Source organism: Gigantopelta aegis, chromosome 10 (genome assembly GCF_016097555.1).
Source record: "Gigantopelta aegis isolate Gae_Host chromosome 10, Gae_host_genome, whole genome shotgun sequence".
NCBI lineage: Eukaryota > Metazoa > Mollusca > Gastropoda > Neomphalida > Peltospiridae > Gigantopelta > Gigantopelta aegis.
Genome location: NC_054708.1, coordinates 32946431 through 32970758, shown reverse-complemented (window position 1 = coordinate 32970758; position 24328 = coordinate 32946431). Strand labels below are relative to the sequence as shown.

At 37.6% G+C, this 24328-nt stretch overlaps 1 protein-coding gene and 1 long non-coding RNA gene across 3 annotated transcripts; one reads left to right on the top strand and one right to left on the bottom strand.

The window, feature by feature from the left end:
- Window positions 1-3463: 3463 nt before the first annotated feature.
- LOC121384176 (RCC1 domain-containing protein 1-like) lies at window positions 3464-23706 on the top strand. 2 transcript variants are annotated; one of them, XM_041514445.1, is made up of 7 exons: window positions 3464-3876; window positions 5765-5958; window positions 6918-7154; window positions 17879-18053; window positions 19014-19135; window positions 22333-22536; window positions 23537-23706. In XM_041514445.1, the coding sequence occupies exons 2-7, from the start codon at window positions 5769-5771 to the stop codon at window positions 23704-23706; spliced, it is 1098 nt and encodes a 365-aa protein (XP_041370379.1). In that variant the 5' UTR covers window positions 3464-3876; window positions 5765-5768. The 2 variants fall into 2 exon arrangements, with proteins under 2 accessions (XP_041370379.1, XP_041370378.1); XM_041514444.1 differs by lacking the exon at window positions 3464-3876 and adding an exon at window positions 4368-4641.
- Window positions 11167-14657, bottom strand: LOC121384177. Its single transcript, XR_005959356.1, has 3 exons — window positions 14537-14657; window positions 12570-12620; window positions 11167-11284 (listed from the first exon to the last, which is right to left on the bottom strand). It is a non-coding gene; the product is annotated as an uncharacterized LOC121384177 (long non-coding RNA).
- Window positions 23707-24328: the final 622 nt, after the last annotated feature.

Genomic DNA, 24328 nt, shown 5'->3' with positions numbered 1-24328 from the left:
AAGCCATCGGACATAATGCTGGTAAGAGCGAGTTTTAACGACACGGTGGATAGGTGTGAGACCACTACACCTCCTCTCTCTCTCACTAACCGCTAACAACCCAGATGGCTGAGGTGTGTGTGTGTCCCGGACAGCGTGCTTGGACCTTAATTGGATATAAGCACGAAAATAAATGGAAATGAAATGATACCTAGCTACTTGCGATAGCCAAAAAAAAAAGAAAGCTGTTAGAAGGTTTCGTTGGAATGCACTTTCGGAAATGATTGAAAAAGGGAAGACAAGAAATCACGTCCCTGCAAATGAGAGATGACACCCTACCTGTCCCCATAGGAGTCGAACACGAAATCACTTCCTTATCAAGTAAAATTATTTTAGAAATTATTTGCATTTTAAAACAAATTAGAATCACATTTTCCTATTTGACGATTAATAAAAAAATCTTATTCCTCACACGCAATAATATTCCTGAGCTAAGCCCTGTTATTTGCAGTTATGTACTAGAGATGCTTGCGTGAAAACATAATATGAAGTAAATTCATATTGTTTGCATCACACATCCGAATTAGTACATACTATTGCTAGTTTTATTCATTGTTATATTCATGTAATTCTTGTAGGAAGGAAATGTTTTATTTAACGACGCACTCAACACATTTTATTTACGGTTATATGACGTCAGACATGGTTAAGGACCACACAAATATTGAGAGAGGAAACCCGCTGTCGCCACCAAAGGATTTTTTTTATATGCACCATCCCACAGACAGGATATCACATACCACAGCCTTTGTTACACCGGTTGTGGAGCACTGGCTAGAACGAGAAATAGCCCAATGAGGTCACCGACGGGGATCGATCCTAGGCCGACCGCGCATCAAGCGAACGCTTTACTATTGGGCTACGTCCCGCCCCTTGCCCATGTATAGGTGTTATGCAAATAATTCCTTCTTGGTCTTCAGTTAGATAACGCGTACAATATATGACGTCACTAAATTCTTTACTCTACAATTATCTATGCAACTTGTTTTTGTGGTAACCAGAAGTCGGTCAATTTTTAAAAATGTTTTTGTTTTTTTTGTTTTTTTTGTTGTAAACAACCACTGTCAAGGTCGGCTAATTAATGGTATACATTTAGCTTGTCAGGTATTCCCAGCAATCTGAGCAAAATAACAGGGGCAGAGTGAAGAACGAGCTTTACAATTTCATTAATTTAATACATGTGTATATGGTAATTAGCGAGGTTATGGCATCTTAATTTCAGATTACTTCTATTCCTGAGATACACAAGATAATCAATACTAGTACTTTCCTAGTTATCGCAACCTCATTTCTGCCTAGATTCTGGTATACTCATCTGCTTATAAATATGCATAACCTAGCTTTACCACTGTGAATTTTTTTTTTTATATATATCACAGTAAATAGTCCCAGCCTACCTACCTGTTATTTGCTTCACCACAGCAGAGGCACCCGGGCTGTGCTTGTCAATGTGACTGACAGCATCAACAACAGCAACAGCAGAATGTTGACATACAGACTGGTTATTAATACCCACATGGGCTAAACTATCCGGGGTAATACATCTCTCGTTTTTCGATAATTCCACAGTGTGCGGATTGTTTCCATAGCAACTGAAAGCCTTAAAAATATCGACGTTTGGGCGGTGGGGCGCTTCGGCCAGATCACCTTCATTCGTTTAATTAGTGTTTGCATTCACAAGTCTGATTACACATACGTTATGTGATACGTGCAGAGACTTTAGGGGCGGATCCAAGATTTTAAAAAGGGTTGGGTTAAAAAAATATATATAAAAGGCAACATTAAATGGAGCTACCGAATTGAGCGATATATCTAGGGAGGATCTGGAGAATGCCCCACCCCACCCCCCACCCCTGAAGATTATGAAATATATCTATATGCCTAGAGACGCGTTTTCAAGGCAATATAATGTGTGTTGTTTTGCTACAGTTCTGTTTGGAGCATTTTCTGTGATAATTTGTGAAATTTACCAATTATACAATATGATTTAATGAAACGTTGAACGCATTAAGTTAGAAAACTCACTTTAATTGGTTGCGACACCGCCGCTGGCGTAGTCAGGGGTGGGATTGAGGACGATGTGGTCATATTTGCAGGTATAAAATAGTTTTGCAACCCTAATGTGATTGAAGTTATAAAACAAATTGGGATACAATTTTATTTTCAGGGTAGGGTAATTTTAGCCTTGGGTTTGAGGAAATGTTTAGGGGCACCAAGACAATTGGACAAAAGCCAAGATTTCTTACTACTTTCCTACACATTGATCATCCATGGTTAATAATCAAAATTTTAAAAACCCGAAAAAGACAAACATTCTGGCATTGTCTTTCGGTTTGTGAAATTAACAAATGCGAAGTAGGTGTGCGACAGATTATATAAAAGTTTCTTCACAAACTGAAGAGAAAAATATGTTTAGTTCGGCAATGAAACGATAACGATGATAGTAAGTTATCTCCATGCTAAATGATCGCTCGTGTAATTAATATTACATTGTTAATAAAAGATAACTAACACAACAAAACTTGCAATTATTTATTTCAATATTTACAAATTTCATCTTAATTTGATGACAGCTACATATTCAGCTGTGAGAGGCACACATTTTGACCAGCTTGACCTGCATAATGACAATTTTCAATATGGAATATCTGGAGCTAAACATCGCCGTGTTGAACTATCCACTCGAAGATAAATTTAAAATCATTAAAACTTCCAAAAGCATATTTATAAGCAAACGTTAATATCTCATAAATGAAAGGTTTACTGGAACATTCCCATACCCATACATCTTTAAGAAACGAGATATATATACTCCCATCGAGTACGAACAGAACGCTAGCGGAAACGACCCCCCCCCCAAAAAAAAAAAAAAAAAAAACCCTACAAAACCCCCACCCCAAAACCACAAAACAAAATACAGTACAACAAAAGCTTTTGCGTCAGTGCAAACCCCCCAAAACCGGACACCTCTGTAACCAAACAATTTACTTGATCCCGTGGTATATATATGGTGTGTGTGCGTCAGTGTTTGCATGTGTGTGTGTGTGTGTGTGTGTGTGTGTGTGTGTGTGTAGTATAAATAGGTTTATGTGTGCACATGCGCGCCTATTCTCATTGAAGGTTTTTACGTGAAATGCCACACCATTTGTTTAATTATATAATTTATGCCCGTCGCATAGATACTAAAGGTGTGTTTAACATCATTATATCATCCATTTCATTTGAAAGAACTACCTGTGCAGAAACTAGTAATTAAAACTCATTTACCACGAAATATCCCGCCGGTTAATTAGTAATTACCAGCTGACAATGTATTATTATTTATTTATTTTTTATAATTTTTTTTACAATAGATGCTTTTGTTTCGGTGCTAATGAAACTAGGGAGGAAATTACATTAAGGAATAGCAGTAATGGTAGCCGCCATTTAGCACGACGTCCAAACTAAAATCAAATCAAAATTATGAGTACCACCTAAATTAAATCGCCCTATTGGAATCAATTGCAAGTAACATACAATTAAACCGAAATAGTTGGACCTGTACCACCCTATATCAAGGGCCCTAAAGGCTCTAAAGACTAACCGTAACCATTAAAATGGGGGTACAGGTCGAACTCTTATTTCATCAAGATTAACCTCAAATGCATGTGGATTCGAGGTTAATCTTGATGAACTAGGGTCGAACTCATGCCCAATTAAACGAAGGATGCACTCAGCACCTTTTAATTATTATTGGATGGTGTCGGACACGGATATATGACGTGTCCTACAGACTTGCAGACTGGATCGTACATACCACGATGTTTGTTACGCGAGGAGCAGGATCTAGATCAGTCGGTAGAGCATTGGCTTGATGTGCTAGCGTTGTGAGATCGATTCACCTCGGTGAACTCAGTCTCTGATTGGTTTTTTTTTCCCTGTCGCAACCAATGCACCACAACTGGTAGCCCGAGTACTCTGACTGTAAGAGAGCTAGTAGACAGACATTTGGACATAAATACGCTCTCATTAGAGCGTATTTATGTCAAAATGTCCGTCTAGCTCTCTTACAGTCAGAGTACTCGGGCTACACAACTGGTACATCAAAAAAAGAAAGAAATGTTTTATTTAACAACGTTATATGGCATCAGACATATGGTTAAGGACCACACAGATATTGAGAGAGGAAACCCACTGTCACCACTTCATGAGCTACTCTTTCCGATTAGCAGCAAGGGATCTTTTATATGCACCATCCCACAGACAGGATAGTACATACCACGGCCTTTGTTACATCAGTTGTGGAGCACTGGCTGGAATGAGAAATAGCTCAATGGGTCCACCGACGGGGATCGATCCTAGACCGACCGCGCATCAAGCGAACGCTTTACCACTGGGCTACGTCCCGCCCTTGATTTATAACGGCATGTATGTATAGTTAGTTATATGCTACTATACTTGAAAATGCTGTTACCTGCTTTTGATATACCAGTCGTGGTGCACTGGCTGTGACGAGAAATAGCCCAATGGGCCCACCGACAGGGATCGATCCCAGACTGACCGTGCATCGAGTGAGTGCTGTACCACTGAGCTACGTCCCGCCCTGGTACTTCAAAGGCTGTGGTATGTACTGTCTTGTGGGAAAGTGCAAATGAAAGATTCCTTCCAAAATTGCCAAACGTTTGACATCCAGTAGCCAATGATTTATAAATTAATTTCTCGAATTGTGATGTTAAACAAAACAAACCAATTGTTTTTTGTTTTTTTGTATGTAGACCCTACCATCACAGACAGGACTCCTGATTTCATGAAAACAATTGTTTTCGGTACCGTGTCGGTAAAATTACAGAACTGAAATTTTGTTTCCGATGATTATTATATCGAGTACCACTATTCAACGGAACCTGAAAACAGTTTTTGATTGGTTCCCATGATCACAAGGCACGGAACCGAAAAAAGTGTTTCTCCATGAAATTTGAAATCCTATGGCCTGACATCAGTTGGGGAACACTGGCTGGAATGAGAAATAGCCTTGGGTATAGAGCCCACCGATGGGGTTCTATCCTAGACGAACTGCGCATCAGGCGAGTACTTTACCACTGGACTACATGCATGTCCTGCCCCACCATACACAATTTTGTAACTGCATGATAAGAAAAACTTAATGCCATTTAATGCCCCCTACCCCCTATCCCCATCACTAAAGCTTGCCTGATGCATGGTTAGTCTGGGGTTTATCGTCATTGGTGGGCCCATTTGGCTATTGCTTGTTCTAGCCAACTGTGTACACCATGACTGGTATATCAAAGGCCATGGTATGTGCTGTCCTGTCTATGAGATGGTGCATATACATGTAAAAGATCCGTTTCTACTAATGACATTATTTTGCAGGTTTCCTCTGAGACTATATGTCAAAATTACCTTTTTTTGGTATAACATCCAATACTACAATAGCCGATGATTAATAAAACAATGTGCTCTAGTGGTGTTGTTAACCAGAACAATCTCTCTTGCTCTCACTCTCTCTCTCTCTCTCTCTCTCTCTCTCTCTCTCTCTCTCTCTCTCTCTCTCTCTCTCTCTCTCTTTTTTTCTCTCTTTCTCTCTCTTTTTTTCTCTCTTTCTCTCTCTCTCTTCCTCTGTCATTGTGTGTCTCCCTCATCTTCTGTATCTGTCTTTTGCTCTCACTTCAAAAGAACCCACCATAAAAAGTACATGGACAAATATTTTAATATTTTTTATTTTCAGTTCAATGGAATTGTTTGTGTGTGGATTTAATGGATTTGAGCAAATTGAAGTGTTAATACCAGGCTGGCCAAGACCTGATAATCAAGCTGTCACCAAGCCAGTGAAAATACTGCACCTGGAAACATTGACAAATGATTCTCCTTTGACTTATTCATGTACATGTACCTGGTCTAAGATATATATCTCTATTCATGGTGAATATATTTTTTTTTTATTTACCCCCTTTCTGATTTGTTTTTAAAGCACTGACCTTAGTTATTTAAAAGTACATGCACATTACTGTTACATAGTGTCAAGTGTTTTTGGCTGTTGTATTATTTTTTAACTGTTAAATTACACACTACATGTACTTACAACTTCTTGATTAAATTATAAATTTTTACAATGAATGAATGAATGCTTAACGGCACCCCAGCACAAAAATACACATTGGCTATTGGGTGTTAAATAAAGGTCGATGCATGCATGAATACATATTTACAAATTCAGTGTGTTGGATGTTTACAAATTCAGTGTGTTTGATTTTTACAAATTCAGTGTGTTTGATTTTTACAAATTCAGTGTGTACGATGTTTACGAATTGTGTATTCGATGTTTATGAATTCAGTGTATTCGATGTTTACAAATTCAGTGTTTGTTTTTTACAAATTTAGTGTTCGATGTTTATGAATTCAGTGTATTCGATGTTTATGAATTTAGTGTGTTTGATGTTTACAAATTCAGTGTATTCGATGTTTACAAATTCAGTGTGTTTGTTTTTTACAAATTCAGTGTGTTTGTTTTTTACAAATTCAGTGTGTGATGTTTACAAATTCAGTGCATTCGATGTTTACAAATTCAGTGTGTTGGATGTTTACAAATTCATTGTATTTGATGTTTACAAATTCAGTATGTTTGACTTTTACAAATTCAGTATGTTAGATCTTTACGAATTCAATGTATTCAATGTTTACAAATTCAGTGTCTTTGTTTTTTACAAATTCAGTGTGTGATGTTTACAAATTCAGTGTGTTCAATGTTTACAAATTCAGTGTGTTCAATGTTTACAAATTCACTGTCTTTGACTGAGTCTGGGACAGATGCTGCTGAGATGCATGTTATTTTCTTTTCATTGTTCAATGTATCTACATGTATACATTGTTTTTATTACCAGACACTTCTTCATCGTTTACCCCGGCCGTCTCTTGGTCCAGCAGCAAAGAGCTGAAAGCTGTAGATCCTTGTAAACTGGCCGGTACATGGTCCAGTGTGTTGGCCGTCAATGCTGAAGATAAAATGTTGGTTATTGATGAAGACTCCGTAGACACCGGCTGGAAAAACTGTTCTGTGGATACCAGTATCAAAGTAGAAGCTATTGATGGGGGAGAAAATACCTTCTTAGTTATTTATGGTAAGAACTTCTAACTGTTATCTGCTGTATTAGATTTTTTTTTTTTTTGCTGTGTCTGTCAGCCCAGTGGTAGAGTACTCGCCTGATGCACAGTCAGTCTAGGATCGATTTCTGTCAGTGGACTCATTGGGCAATTTCTTGTTGTAGCCAGCTAGTGCATCACAACTTGTGTAACAAATGTTGTGGTATGTACTATCATGTCTGTAGGATGCTGTTTCATAAATATAAATAAAAGATCCCTCGCTGCTAATCGAAACGAGTAGCCCATTGCGTGGCGCCAGTGTGTTTGTTTCCTCTCATTATTTGTAAGGTCCTTAATGATATGTCCATCGCCAGAATTAAATGTGTTGAGTGCATTGTTAAATAAAACATTCCTTCATTCCTCTTTCCTTCCTTCCAGTCAATTACATCTGTCAAAATTTCCACTGAGGTGTCTTGGAGTGGCTGACCAAAAAGTACTGTAAACCGGGAACAAATTGTGTCTCTATTAATTTCGCATCATTTGCGTCCAATTTAAAGTCGCAGAATTTATACGCACACATTATTTTTACACGCATTATCTTTTACAAATGCCAACATTCATTCGCAAAATTTAAACTGTGCAAACATGCGCTAAGATGCGTATTCGTGAAAAAAAACCATGTTACAATATTAATCTGGTTTACAGTGTACATATGTTAGTGTACAATGTATCATCCTAGTTAGCGGTTGTCCTATATTGGCCTCAGTGGGGTCATGGTTAAGTCATCGGACATAAGGCTTGCAGGTACTGGGTTCACAGCCCGGTACCGACTCCCATCCAGAGCTGGCCATAACGGCTTAATGTTTATAGGTGTAAGGCCGCTATACCAACTACTCTCTCGCTAAGGTGTAAGGCCACTATACCAACTACTCTCTCGTTAAGGTGTAAGGCCACTATACCAACTACCGTCTTGCTAAGGTGTAAGGCCACTATACCAACTACTCTCTCGCTAAGGTGTAAGGCCACTATACCAACTACTCTCTTGCTAAGGTGTAAGGCCACTAAAGCAACTACTCTCGTGCTAAGGTGTAAGGCCACTATACCAACTACTCTCTCGCTAAGGTGTAAGGCCACTAAAGCAACTACTCTCGCGCTAAGGTGTAAGGCCACTATACCAACTACTCTCTCGCTAAGGTGTAAGGCCACTATACCAAGTACTTTCTTGCTAAGGTGTCAGGCTACTATACCAACTACTCTCTTGCTAAGGAGTAAGGCCACTATACCAACTACTCTCTCGCTAAGGTGTAAGGCCACTATACCAACTACTCTCTCGCTAAGTTGTAAGGCCACTATACCAACTACTTTCTCGCTAAGGTGTCAGGCTACTATACCAACTACTCTCTTGCAAGGTGTAAGGCCACTATATCAACTACTTTTTTGCTAAGGTGTAAGGCCACTATACCAACTACTCTCTTGCAAGGTGTAAGGCCCCTATATCAACTACTCTCTTGCAAGGTGTAAGGCCACTATACAAACTACTCTCTCGCTGAGGTGTAAGGCCACTATATACCAACTACTGTCTTGCTAAGGTGTATGCCACTATACCAACTACTCTTTCGCTAAGGTGTAAGGCCACTATACCAACTACTCTCTCGCTAAGGTATAAGGCCACTATATACCAACTACTCTCTCGCTAAGGTGTAAGGCCACTATATCAACTACTGTCTTGCTAAGGTGTAAGGCCACTATACCAACTACTCTCTCGCTAAGGTGTAAGGCCACTATACCAACTACTCTCGCTAAGGTGTAAGGCCGCTGTACCAACTACTCTCTCGCTAAGGTGTAAGGCCACTATACCAACTACTCTCTCGCTAAGGTGTAAGGCCACTATATACCAACTACTCTCTCGCTAAGGTGTAAGGCCGCTGTACCAACTACTCTCTCGCTAAGGTGTAAGGTCACTGTACCAACTACTGTCTAGCTAAGGTGTAAGGCTGCTGTACCAACTACTGTCTCGCTAAGGTAGCTTTACACCTTAGCGAGAGAGTAGTTGGTATAGTGGCCTTACACCTTAGTGAGAGAGTAGTTGGTATAGTGGCCTTACACCTTAGCAAGAGAGTAGTTGGTATATAGTGGCCTTACACCTTAGCGAGAGAGTAGTTGGTATATAGTGGCCTTACACCTTAGCGAGAGAGTAGTTGGTATAGTGGCCTTACACCTTATGTCCGATGACTTAACCATGACCCCACTATATACCAACTACTCTCTTGCTAAGGTGTAAGGCCACTATACCAACTACTCTCTCGCTAAGGTGTAAGGCCACTATACCAACTACTCTCTCGCTAAGGTGTAAGGCCACTATACCAACTACTCTCTCGCTAAGGTGTAAGGCCACTATACCAACTACTCTCTCGCTAAGGTGTAAGGCCACTATACCAACTACTCTCTTGCAAGGTGTAAGGCCACTATACCAACTACTCTCTCGCTAAGGTGCAAGGCCACTATCCCTTACCGAAATGACTTATATTTTTCACTTATAAGTGAAGTATAAGTCGTTAATACTTTTCAAGTATAAGTGACTTATAAGTAAACGATTAGGATTTTGTATGCAAATGAGGTATCACTTATACAAAGTATATGTGACATATAGGTATTTTTCACTTATCAGTAAATAAGTCGTTAATACTTTTCAAGTAATAAGTGACTTAGAAGTGTTAACTATATATATAAGTGAAGTGTAAGTCATTCACTTACATTTAACAGAAGTGTTGGATATATATAAGTGACTTATAAGTGAAGTATAAGTGTAACAGAAACTGCTGTATAAGTGAAATATAAGTGAGGTATAAGTGATTCACCAATATTTAACAGAAACTGTTGTGTAAGTGAAGTATAGGTGAAATATAAGTGAAGTATAAGTGATTCACTAATACTTAACAGAAACTGCTGTATAAGTGAAGTATAGGTGAAATATAAGTGAAGTATAAGCGATTCACTAATACTGTTGTGTAATTGAAGTATAGGTGAAATATAAGTGAAGTATAAGCGATTCACTAATACTTAACAGAAACTGCTGTATAAGTGAAGTATAGGTGAAATATAAGTGAAGTATAAGCGATTCACTAATACTTAACAGAAACTGCTGTATAAGTGAAGTATAGGTGAAGTATAGGTGAAATATAAGTGATTCACCGATATTTTACAAAAAACACTGTATAAGTGAAGTATAATTAGTGAAATACAAGTGATTCACCGATATTTTAGAGATACTGCTGTATAAGTGAATATCTATCAAAGGCAGTGGTATGTTCTGTCCTGTCCAAGGAAAGATCATATAAAAGATGACTTGCTGCTTTGAAACATGTAGAGAGCTTCCTCTGAAAACTATGGGTCAGAATTAATTATCCATTTAATTTTTTACATCCAGTAGTCAGTGATGAACTAATCATTAAACAAATGAAAATAGGCAGCAATCTGTCCTTGGAGGCCACATTTCAATATTCTCAGGCAATTGCTGTATTATTACACGTGCCCTATCTGTAAACTACATGTAGCTGTCCACAAAACATAAAAATTGAAGCACAATAGTCTTAACAAAGTGATGTTTCATTCTGACTCACTAATATATCTACCGGCCTCGGTGGTATCGTTGTAGGCCATCGGTCTACAGGCTGGTAGGTACTGGGTTCGATCCCAGTCGAGGCATGGGATTTTTAATCCAGATACCGACTCCAAACCCTGAGTGAGTGCTCCGCAAGGCTTAATGGGTAGGTGTAAACCACTTGCACTGACCAGTGATCCATAACTGGTTCAAAAAAGGCCATGGTTTGTGCTATCCCGCCTGTGGGAAGTGCAAATAAAAGATCCCTTGCTGCTAATCGGAAGAGTAGCCCATGTAGTGGCGACAGCAGGCTTCCTCTCAAAATCTGTGTGGTCCGTAACCATATGTCTGACGCCATATAACCGTAAATAAAATGTGTTGAGTGCGTCATTAAATAAAACATTTCTTTCACTAATATATCTGAACAGTATACGCAAACAAATATTTTATAAATAATATATATATTTATTTCCAACTGTTAGATTGGATTCTCTCACATCCATTTTCCTCAGTTATGTCCTGTTCAGTGTCATCTTGATATATGTCATCCAACATTCAGATGGGATTCTGAAAAACAAATGTAGTCTGGATAGATCTGCTATGTAATTAGCTATTGTTTATTATTAATGTAAACATTTAGTTCTTTCTGTTAGTTTTAAAAAGACTACCCTAGAGAATCATAGCCTAGCTACCAAATTTCAGGTGTGGGGAATCAAAACTTCAAGAGAAAACAAACTAATTTTCAGTTAAATTTTCAAGTTTACTTTTTTACCTGGTATCAGTCAAATCTCAAGGATAAAACAGACTTTGAAATATTCAATGATTACCTTTAATTTTAATTATGAAGAAATAAAAAAATAAAATACATGATATATATTTGAGTCTAAAGAATCTGTACCAAATTTCAGGCCTATAAAATATAAACTATTACGAAAAGATAAAGGGTGTTGGACTGGGAGGGAAATAATGAAATTAAAAAAAAAAAAAACATGCATTTATCTACATGTATTAGTTTGTACATGTCTACTACAATGTACATCATAGAACTGCATGCATCTCATTTCCAGCTATAGGGGTAAAGCGCTCGATTGATGCACAGTTGACCCATGATCGATCCCTGTCGATGGGCCCTTAGGGCTTTTCTTGTTCCAGCCAGTGCACCACGACTGGTATATCGAAGGCTGTGGTATGTGCTATCCAGTCTGTGGGATAGTGCATATAAAAGATCCCTTGCTACTAATGGAAAATTGTAGCAGGTTTCTTCTCGCTTAATTAATGATTAATTAATCATTGGCTATTGGATGTCAAACATTTGGTAATTCTGACTCGTAGTCAAGCTGCTACAGCTTTTCTAATGCAGCAAGGGGTCTGTTATATGCACTTTACCACAGACAGTAAAGCACATACCACAGTCTTTGTCCAGTTGTGGTGCACTGGTTAGAACGAGAAAAAGCCCTGCATGCTTGTCAGTGACCATACATGTGATGTCAGATGCTGTTCAAATGTAAACTGGAAGTTACTTTTTTTATTATTAAAATGTTTAATTCAAGATGCTCACTCAAGAATATGGGCGGACAAGGAAGAATTGAAAAAAAAAAAAAATTCTAATGTTAAGGAAAGTGTAAAAGTTATTATCCTGAAATAGATGTTTTAAAAATTACCAACTAACTGTCATGCAGAGATTGCATTTCCTACTAACCTGATAACACATGTTAAAGTTAATTTCCAAGTGATCTGGTATAATCAAACATTTTTGAATAATTATGTATAATGGCTTGTGACATTGAAAGACCACCTCTTATGCATCAAGTCATGCATCTTAAAACAAAATTATTGTTTGCTAAATACATACCAGTCACAAATATTTCCATAATATGATGACCAGAATGCGCTGACGATTTTTCTGAAGAAAAAAAAATATATATATATATATATATAACTTGTGTTTCTTGTAATCAAAGTAAATGTCCATTTCATCCTTATGCAAACCAATCCATCCCAAAGGTATGTCAATATCCTATCCAAGAATTTTTCTGTGTCAGTTTAAGAGTTTTATAGTTTCTTTTGAAACGTTTTGAAAAGAAATTAACTGGCATGGGGCGAAAAGGCTTGATATCACACCCCAGTCAAAGTAATATAAAATAATATAAATACAAAATGCAACCAAAGATGTGTTGTACATATTTGGGGGCATCCATACCGACAGTTGGGGGTGAAGTGAACATAGTAAACAAGCAACACAAAATATAATGGTATAAATATTTCAAGGTAATTTTTTAATTTTATATATATTCTCAGCAAACAATAAGTATGCATCGATCGGCAATTGTTGCACGATTTCGTATGTATTTCATCTTGGTAAGTGCTATCCTGTTGTGGGATGGTGCATAGATAAAAATACATTGCTACTAATTAATTTTTAGCAGGTTCCCTTTCAAAAATTATGTCAAAATTACCTGTTTGACATCCAATAGCCAATGATTAATAAATCAATGTGCTCTAGTGGTGTCTTTAAACAAAACAAACTTACTTTTTGTATAGACAATGAATCCATGGCGTTTTGCCCCCAGTTTGACCTGTTCGCCCCATGTACCAGTTCGCGCCCCCAACTATTTGTCAGTTCGCCCCCAAATCCCAATTATTTGTTACTTTTAAACAATTACTGTATTGTTTCTTTAGAGGCATGTTAAACTGTGTGTGTGTGTGTTTCTTTTCTTAGAGGGGAGGGATTGTCGTCTTTCCACGATTTGGTTGGATCTTGAGTCAGTGCGGGCACATTTGACATAATCACCAGTTCAATTAATTAATACATATAAATCTTTATGGGTGTGAACTGGTACCTTTGTGGGGGCGAACTGGTTAAGCATGCGAGGGTGAACTGACATCCGATTTGGGGGCGAAACGTCTGGTACCCTAAACAATTCAGGTTTATTGTAGCCCAAAGCAAATTTTACTTTCAAATAATTAATTTTGAATGTACAAAAAAAAATATGAATGCATGACATTGGGACCCCAAGCATGATCACCAGAAAGGATTATGAAATATACACATTATGTTTTATAAGCTTAAAAAAAAAATCTATTAATAACTATCTCTAACCTTACATTAATTTCTAACAAATATTTAAAAAACAAACAATTTGGCGGGGGGTGGGGGGGGGGGGGAATAAGGAAGACTTGCCAAACAACCAATTACCTAAGCCAAAATAATTTTTATTACCTAACATAATATTAGGGGAAGGGGCGAACCCTCTAATAGTTGGGGGTGAACTGACTGGGGGCGAACTGGTTTGGGGACGAAACATATGGTACCCCAACACAATATATATTACTAAATAAAATGAAAAATGACTGCTACTTGTGATACTTTAAATAAATTAAACCCATTAAAACTAAATTAATTTGTAAACAAAGACTGCTGACCTATCAGAGTACGTGAAACTGGTCATGTGATCTAAATCGCCCCAAAAAAGCAATACTATCGTTGTAAAAATCTGTACCCATCGGTGAAATAACCAAAAAAATTCTGTAATAAATGCATCAATTTGGCATCTTAAAATATTTATTTTGCATTTAAATGTATTATTTATGATGTCAACGTGATCTATGTGTATTTAAATTGCCCCCGAAAAATATGCCTTGATTGGCCATTTTGGAAATTTTCTGTGTCGTAACCCAATGTTGCATCATGTAGAACACGTTACATTCGTTCGATTGTCATCAAACATCACACAATATTAGAACAAATACAGTTAAAGATGTCAACTTATATATTAAAGGTGTCTAGAATAAGTAAGAAAATAGTAAAATCATGTTTACCTTTTTTTCCCTTCCAAACGTGACGAAAATAGTAGGACATCCGAAACTTGACCGAAGTTCTTCATTTTCCGCCATAGCCAAGTATTCGGTAATAAACTGTGATTGTTTCTGCTCAATCAAATGATCTCAAATCTAATTCATAGTGCAAAATACACAATGTTTTGTCATTATTTATTATTAAATTTATTTTGGCAAACTGCAAATGGCGCGTTTTTTCCTGTTGTTATCTCTAAGCCAATCAAATCCCAGGTATGACTGTTCAGGAACCGACCAATCATATTATCGCTTTTAACCTTCGTTGGTCTTTTAAGACGACACAGTGCGTATGGCATCGCAATTTTTTTTTTTTCTATTATTTTTTTTTTAATACCAAAGCTCATATTTTTTCTAGCGAATATAGATGAGGTTACCTAAAGGTTTTTTTTTTTTTTTTTTTTTTTTTTTTTTTTTTTTTGTGATGATCCCATCACGAAGAATTCGCCCCCCCCCCCAAAAAAAAAAAGAAAAAAAAAAAAAGAAGAAATCTTGTCTATGGAGTGTAGTTTCTATAAATGGATTTGTGAGGACCAGGGATGGGAGTGATACATCAGGTTACTTTATTTTTCTTCCTTGTGATTTAACAAAAAAACTAACATTTTTATTATTATGTGTGTGAAAATTCAGATTAAAAAACCCAAAACAAAATCAATCTTAATAAATAATAGACCAAAAGTAATGATACCTGAAAGGAATTGGGGGGGGGGGGGGGGCACAATCTGTTATAGTAATATCAATTCATTTTAATTTGGTTTTTGTGCCTATTTTCACACAATCTGGTAAAAAAAAAAAAAGTGGTGGTGGGTGGGTGTGAGACGTACATCATGAATACAGCATGGCTAGCTGGAACAACAGCACCGACAGCAACTGCCATGTATACATGTGTGTCTGTATTATTATAATAACAACAAATTAACAATAATTATGATTTTTTTAAAAACAATTTTTATTGACTTTATTTTTTTTAAATTATTTATTTTATTATTTAATTGAAATAATAATATAATTATATATATGAGATGTGAGTGGTAGCCTACCCTGTAATATTTCGTTTTTAGCCCCCCACCCCCTAAAATAAATCCATACTGTGATCGATAAACATTGTGATGGGGATCCCCCCCCCCCCCCTCCCCCCCCCCATGAGCTACTTTTTACAGATCTTTATTATGACAGGTGTGTCGGGGTGGGGGAGTCTATTGAAAGTGAGGAGGTAGTATGGGATAATTACAAGATGATCCTGTTTTAATCATATATAACCATATGTATCATTATATCTTGTAATTATCCCATACTACCCCCTCACTTTCAATAGACTCCCCCACCCCAACATTTTATTTTATTATTTTTTTTTTTTTTTAAATTATCATAAATACTATCTAAATCTGCTACATGTATGTTTGGTTGTTTAGCCACTGTTCCCAATGAATTCGATAAATCCTGTGAGAAGTTATGGATTTTTAAAAAATAACCATGAAAATGTCTTGGACTTAGTTTTTTCCCCATTCATTTGGAACACATTATTTCCTTTGCAAAAGGACTATCTCCAAACTAATTGTTCACTTATATTTCACTTATAGAAACGAGCAAAAAATGTCTTAATTCCAGTTCACTTATACCACTGATAAACCACTTATAGGTGAAATATATGTGAAGTATCAGTGAAGTATCAGTTAACCATTTTTTTCACTTATACTTATACACACTGATACTTCACTTATACCAATATATAGGTAACTTATAAGTGGTGTATAAGTAAAGTATATTCCACTTATAAGTTTGTATAGGTTATTTCCGTAAGGGATACCAACTACTCTCACGCTAAGGTGTAAGACCACTATACCAACTACTCTCTTGCTAAGGTGTAAGGCCACTATACCAACTACTCTCTTGCAAGGTGTAAGGCCACTATACCAACTACTCTCTCTCTAAGGTGTAAGGCCACTACGGTATACCAACTACTCTCTCGCTAAGGTGTAAGACCACTATACCAACTACTCTCTCGCTAAGGTGTAAGGCCACTATACCAACTACTCTCTCGCTAAGGTGTAAGGCCACTATACCAACTACTCTCTCGCTAAGGTGTAAGGCCACTATACCAACTACTCTCTCGCTAAGGTGTAAGGCCACTATACCAACTACTCTCTCGCTAAGGTGTAAGGCCACTATACCAACTACTCTCTTGCAAGGTGTAAGGCCACTATACCAACTACTCTCTCGCTAAGGTGCAAGGCCACTATACCAACTACTCTCACGCTAAGGTGTAAGACCACTATACCAACTACTCTCTTGCTAAGGTGTAAGGCCACTATACCAACTACTCTCTTGCAAGGTGTAAGGCCACTATACCAACTACTCTCTCTCTAAGGTGTAAGGCCACTACGGTATACCAACTACTCTCTCGCTAAGGTGTAAGACCACTATACCAACTACTCTCTCGCTAAGGTGTAAGGCCACTATACCAACTACTGTCTTGCTAAGGTGTAAGGCCACTATATCAACTACTGTCTTGCTAAGGTGTAAGGCTACTATACCAACTACTCTCTCGCTAAGGTGTAAGGCAACTATACCAACTACTCTCTCGCTAAGGTGTAAGGCCAATATACCAACTACTCTCGCTAAGGTGTAAGGCCACTATACCAACTACTCTCTCGCTAAGGTGTAAGGCCACTATACCAACTACTCTCTCGCTAAGGTGTAAGGCCACTATACCAACTACTCTCTCGCTAAGGTGTAAGGCCACTATACCAACTACTCTCACGATAAGGTGTAAGGCCACTATACCAACTACTTTCTCGCAAAGGTGTCAGGCTACTATACCAACTACTCTCTTGCAAGGTGTAAGGCCACTATACCAACTACTCTCTTGCTGAGGTGTAAGGCCACTATACCAACTACTCTCTTGCAAGGTGTAAGGCCACTATACCAACTACTTTTTTGCTAAGGTGTAAGGCCACTATACCAACTACTCTCTTGCAAGGTGTAAGGCCACTATATCAACTACTCTCTCGCTAAGGTGTAAGGCCACTATATCAACTACTCTCTCGCTAAGGTGTAAGGCCACTATACCAACTACTCTCTCGCTAAGGTGTAAGGCCACTATACCAACTACTCTCTCGCTAAGGTGTAAGGCCACTATACCAACTACTTTCTCGCCAAGGTGTAAGGCCACTATATACCAACTACTTTCTTGCTAAGGTGTAAGGCCACTATACCAACTACTCTCTTGAAAATCACTAACAAAAAATGAGCAAAGGGAATGTAAACTGATTCACTGATTGCCATAGACACTGTTTGATATTGTTCCAGATGAGGGTAGACTTGGCAGGCTGACCGTGAGTGCTGAACGACCGAGTCCAGTGTTTCCTTGTCTGACACTGACGGCTATTCCCCTGAGTGTGTCAGCTGTTGCTGTGAGTTGTGGTAAAGAACATGTTCTTGTACTCTCTCGCACGGGCTGCGTCTACAGTTTTGGGCTTGGCAGGTAGGTGTAGCCTGGAATTTAGCATTATAATATACTCTTCAAAAAAGGTAGGGGAACTCATAATAAGAATTTACAATTGCTAAAATTGTAAGGTATATTACTCAGCTGTGGGGAATGGTTATATGATAACAGTGAATTAATTGGGCAAACATTACAACCGGTAGTTCATTATTGCAGTAGGTTTTATGACCATCAACGATCTTGAAAGACGATAACAGTGAATTAATTGGGCAAACATTACAACCGGTAGTTCAGTATTGCAGTAGGTTTTATGACCATCAACAATCTTGAAAGACGATAACAGTGAATTAATTGGGCAAACATTACAACCGGTAGTTCAGTATTGCAGTAGGTTTTATGACCATCAACGATCTTGAAGGACGATTGAGGTCAGAAGTGAAATTTGAAACTTGATGTGTGTTTTTTATCAGTAAATCGCAAATTCAAACAATAAAAATGACTAAAAACAAAACAATAACAACTGTATGATCAACAGAATGAAAAAGATTGACAGAAATAATGTTCCACAGTGATTAATGGACCTTCCTGGAAATTGTCAAAATCGAGAATGACACCCCACGCATGTGTACGGGCAACTGCGTGATGCATGTGCAAACTATGGAATGTGTTTCAGTGTGTTAATAAACAGACCTGAATATTCTTTACTAGGATGTCTGTGGTCAAAACGTATGATCGGTCTAATAATTGATATTAACATTAATATTTCAGGTTCCCCTACTTGTTTTGAAGAGTATATTATAGTCAATGTATACCTGTTGCTAGCTGGTGGCAGTGGAAGCCGGTGCCAATTCAATAATTAAATCTGTATTATCAGTCAGTAATTAAATCTGTATTTTCAGTTAATAATTAAATGTGTATTTTCAGTCAATAATTAAAGGTGTATTTTCAGTCAAGTATTAAAGGTGTATTTTCAGTTAATAATTAAAGGTATATTTTCAGTCGAGGTCAGCTAGGACACGGTAGTGTGGAGGAGGAGGGAGAACCCCGGCTGATCGAGGCTCTGGAGGGACTCCACGTCACCGCGCTGGCAGCAGGAGGCTGGCACTCTACCGCTGTCACAGGTTTGTTGCGTGTATTCAGAGGAAAGGAAAGGAATATATTAAACTAAGATGGTTATATCGACATTGGTCAATAAATAGAAAGAGAAGAAACCCGCTGTTGCCACATAGGATACTTCTAATGACTAAAGGAACGAAGGAATATTTTATTTCACAACACACTGAACACATTTTAATTATTATTATATGGCATTGGACCACAAAGGTAATGAGTGGAAACCCGATGCTTTCATGCATAGGGCTATTCTTTCCAATTAGCAGTAAGGGATCTTTTATATGCAGCATCCCACAGACAGGATAGTACATACCATGGCTTTTGTTACACCAGTTGAGTGCTTTACCAGTGTGGCGGGTGGGATGTAGCTCAGTGGTAGAGCGCTCGCTTGATGTGCGGTCGGTTTGGGATCGATCCCAGTCGGTGGGCCCACTGGGCTATTTCTCCAGCCAGTGCACCACAACTGGTATATCAAAAGCCGTGGTATGCATTACCCTGTCTGTGGGATGGTGCATGTAAGAGATCCCTTACTACTAATGGAAAAATGTAGTGGGTTTCCTCTCTAAGCCTATTTGTCAAAATTACCAAATGTTTCACATCCAATAGCTGATGATTAACAAATCAATGTGCTCTAGTGGTGTCGTTAAACAAAATAAATTTCTTACTAGTGGGCTACATGCATTCCCCCCACCATCCCAATGACTAAAGCAAGGCATCTTTTATATATACTTTCCCATAGGCAGGACAGTACATACTCCAGCCTTTGATGTACCAATCATGGGGCAATGGTTATAGGATGGGGAAAAAAACATGTTACATGTATGTCACCTATTGCACTTAAGGCGAGAACACTACCAGTGAACTACACCAAGCCCCCCCTATAATATGTATTTCGCAGAAACACATGAATGTGTAGATTGGAATTCCAGTACTGTTACTGTAGTAACATGTTAATGAGAGAAGCATGTACATATTAACTGGTAGCAACCGATTAGTCTATTACAACATATATGTAGTGTTGAACCAAGCAAATTAGTATGTGCCAAAACACATTAGCAAGATATATTAACTGGTTGATAAATAGAGATTGTAATATACGAGCTTGTGTTATGTTGATCCATGTGGTTAATAACAAAACACATTAGCAGAATATATTAACTTGTTGATAAATAGAGATTGTAATATACGAGCTTGTGTTATGTTGATCCATGTGGATAATAACAAAACAAATTAGCAGAATATATTAACTAGTTGATAAATAGAGATTGTAATATACGAGCTTGTGTTATGTTGATCCATGTGGATAATAACAAAACAAATTAGCAGAATATATTAACTAGTTGATAAATAGAGATTGTAATATACGAGCTTGTGTTATGTTGATCCATGTGGATAATAACAAAACAAATTAGCAGAATATATTAACTAGTTGATAAATAGAGATTGTAATATACGAGCTTGTGTTATGTTGATCCATGTGGATAATAACAAAACACATTAGCAGAATATATTAACTAGTTGATAAATAGAGATTGTAATATACGAGCTTGTGTTATGTTGATCCATGTGGATAATAACAAAACAAATTAGCAGAATATATTAACTAGTTGATAAATAGAGATTGTAATATACGAGCTTGTGTTATGTTGATCCATGTGGATAATAACAAAACAAATTAGCAGAATATATTAACTAGTTGATAAATAGAGATTGTAATATACGAGCTTGTGTTACGTTGATCCATGTGGATAATAACACAACAAATTAGCAAAATATATTAACTAGTTGATAAATAGAGATTGTAATATATACGAGCTTGTGTTACGTTGATCCATGTGGATAATAACAAAACAAATTAGCAAAATATATTAACTAGTTGATAAATAGAGATTGTAATATACGAGCTTGTGTTACGTTGATCCATGTGGATAATAACAAAACAAATTAGCAAAATATATTAACTAGTTGATAAATAGAGATTGTAATATACGAGCTTGTGTTACATTGATCCATGTGGATAATAACAAAACAAATTAGTTTTCAAAGCGATCTTAGCGCTACAGTATTGGAAACCCTGTCCCCAGCCCCCAAAAAAGATATTGTAAAACTGTTGTAAGCTATGGCATCACAATGTTGCATGCCATAGCCTACGACGGTTTTATGATATCATAGTGCTAAGATAGCTTTAAAAAATGGAGGCGCAGGACATTAAGGGCATGCTACTGGGGCATCCACAAAAATGGAATCTCAGTTAACTCGTACTAGGAATATTTCCTGTCAGATTCTCGGTTCAAAAGTAATGTAAAAGTTTTGTATTTAATATTCAATGTTTGTTTGGCGGGATATAGCACAGTGGTAAAGTGTTTCTTTGATGCACAGTTGGTCTGGGATCGATTCCTGTTGTGGGCCCATTGGGCTATTTCTCGCACCAGCCAGTGCACCACGACTGATACATCAAAGGATGTGGTATGTGCTATCCTGTCTGTGAAATAGTGCATATGAAAAGATGCCTTGCTACTAATGGAAAAATGTAGTGGGTTTCCTAAGGCTATATGTGAAGATTACCAAATGGTCGACATCCAATAGCCGATGATTAATAAATCAGTGTGCTTTAGTAGTATCGTTAAACAAAACAATTGTCATTTTAATTTTAATTTAACATGTAGCTGTAAGACTCTGTCATCATTGGTTTCAGTCGTCAGTGGGTTATTTCTCATTCCAGCCAGTGCACCACGACTGGTATTTCATAGGCAGTGGTATGTGTTATCCTATCTGTAGTATGGTGCATATAAAAGATCCCTTGCTGCATTAGTAAAAATATAGCGGGTTTCTTCTCTAAAACTATATGTCAAAATTACCAAATGTCTGACATCCAATAGCCGATGATTAATAAAGCAATGTCCTGTCAGTCTGTAGTGGTGTCGTTAAACAAAACATATATATTTTTTTTTTTTCAACAATTGTGTATTTAATATCAACAATTCATACTAACAATACACCAGCAGAAATATCGTCCTAGTAAATGTAACACAAAATAGTCCACAGCAACTCAAATTAATTTAAAAACCCACAAATTAGTCCAAAACACGATTCAATCCGAATCAGCATTAATTCATCAGTAGACCAATACACTTTCACATTTTGCAGATGTCATTTTAATTTTAATTTAACATGTAGCTGTAAGACTAGGTTGTCATATTTTCAGCTGATGGTGATTTGTACGCCTGGGGCTGGAATGAGACGGGACAGCTTGGACTGAGGTGTCCTGCACTGCGACACTCGGACAACAGGACAGCAGACTGTGAACAAAGCCGGTCCCTGCTAGCTCTTCCCGAGCCTGTTATAGTGTCTGATGACGCCGTGGTAACCAAGACCTCATGTGGATCCAGACACACAGCTGTTATAACAGGTGAAGTATAAATTATAACAAACATTTAGATTTCAGTTTGTCCGAAGGGCAGGACATAGTTCAGAGGTCCAGTGGTAAAGCCATGGAACATTTTGTGTTCAGTATTCTGCCACGATTCACTATACAAGTTTCAGAGATAGTTACACAATTTTAGAACAAACAGTGGTTGCAAATCAATTGTCAGTTGACTAGAAATTCAAGATTAAAAAAATAATTTTTCCCTGAAAGTGCTTGCCTGATGCATGTTCGGTCTAGGATTGACTGCCATCAGTGAGTCCATTGGACTGTTTCTCATTCCAGCCAGTGCACCACAACTTGTATATCAAAGGCCGGGGTATGTGCTATCCTGTCTGTGGGATGGTGCATATAAAATGTTTTATCTCTGTCTGTCTGTCTGTTTGTTCTACATATAGTTTTCTAGATTTTTTTTTTCAGAATGCCTTGAGATATTGAGATGAAATTTTGTGTATATCTTTATCATGTACTGTTACGGATCAAGTTTGACTTTCATGGTGACGTCCCCATTTGTGACAGTTATTACCCTTGACTTTAGGAACCTTTTCTTTTGCAAAGGCTCGAGATATCGATGTTTTGTATGTAGTTTTATCACATACTGTTGCAGATCAAGTTGAACTTTCATGGCAATTTACCAATATTTCAAAGTTATGGCCCTTGAATTAGGAGATATTTTTGTTTTCCAGGCCTTTCTTTTGGAAATGCCTGAAGATATTAAGATGAAATTTAATATTTAGCATTATCAGATACTGTTGCACATCAAGTTTAACTTTTATGGTAATTTACCCATATTTCTCATGGCAATTTGCCAATTTTTCAAAGTTATGGCCCTTGAATTAGGAGATATTGTTGTTTTCAGGGCCTTTTTTTGGAAATGCCTGAAGATATTGAGATGAAATTTTATACGAAACTTTGTTTTGCTTGTAGGTGACATGTATTGCTTTAGCAGTACCCTCAGAATGGTTGATTCTTTTTCTATTTCCAGACAAACATCAGTTGTTCACTACAGGCTGGAACAAGTATGGCCAGCTGTGTTTGGGTGATGTGCAGAGCAGAGATATCTTCACACAAGTGCAGGAGTTCAGTTGTTGCAGGGTGCAGGACGTGTACTGTGGGTACTGGAACACAGTCTGTGTCACACATACAGAACCATAACACGAGACTGACTCACTACCACAGTAACATGACCTGTTAGTAAAATAACAGGACATGTCCCTATGATGACATGAACTGACAGTGATGTACAGGACTCACTACCAAGATAACATGATCAGACAGTGATGTACAGGACTCACTACCAAGATAACATGATCTGACATTGATGTACAGGACTCACTACCAAGATAACATGACCTGACATTGATGTACAGGACTCGCTACCAAGATAGCATGATCTGACAGTGATGTACAGGACTCGCTACCAAGATAGCATTATCTGACATTGATGTACAGGACTCACTACCACAGTAACATGACCTGTCAGTGAGATAACAAAACATATCACCAAGATAACATGATCTGACAGTGATGTACACGACTCACTACCAAGATAACATGACCTGACATTGATGTACAGGACTCACTACCAAGATAACATGACCTGACATTGATGTACAGGACTCGCTACCACAGTAACATGACCTGTCAGTGAGATAACAAAACATGTCACCAAGATAACATGATCTGACAGTGATGTACACGACTCACTACCAAGATAACATGATCTGACAGTGATGTACAGGACTCACTACTAAGATACCATGACCTGACATTGATG

What these genes read in the sequence shown, in the direction of transcription:
- LOC121384176 (XM_041514445.1), top strand. Translation starts at nt 5,769, where the DNA reads ATGGAATTGTTTGTGTGTGGATTTAATGGATTTGAGCAAATTGAAGTG. An exon ending in TACAGTTTTGGGCTTGGCAG is followed by an intron (nt 18,054 to 19,013) that starts GTAGGTGTAGCC and finishes GTATATTTTCAG; the next exon opens with TCGAGGTCAGCTAGGACACG. An exon ending in ACACACAGCTGTTATAACAG is followed by an intron (nt 22,537 to 23,536) that starts GTGAAGTATAAA and finishes TTCTATTTCCAG; the next exon opens with ACAAACATCAGTTGTTCACT.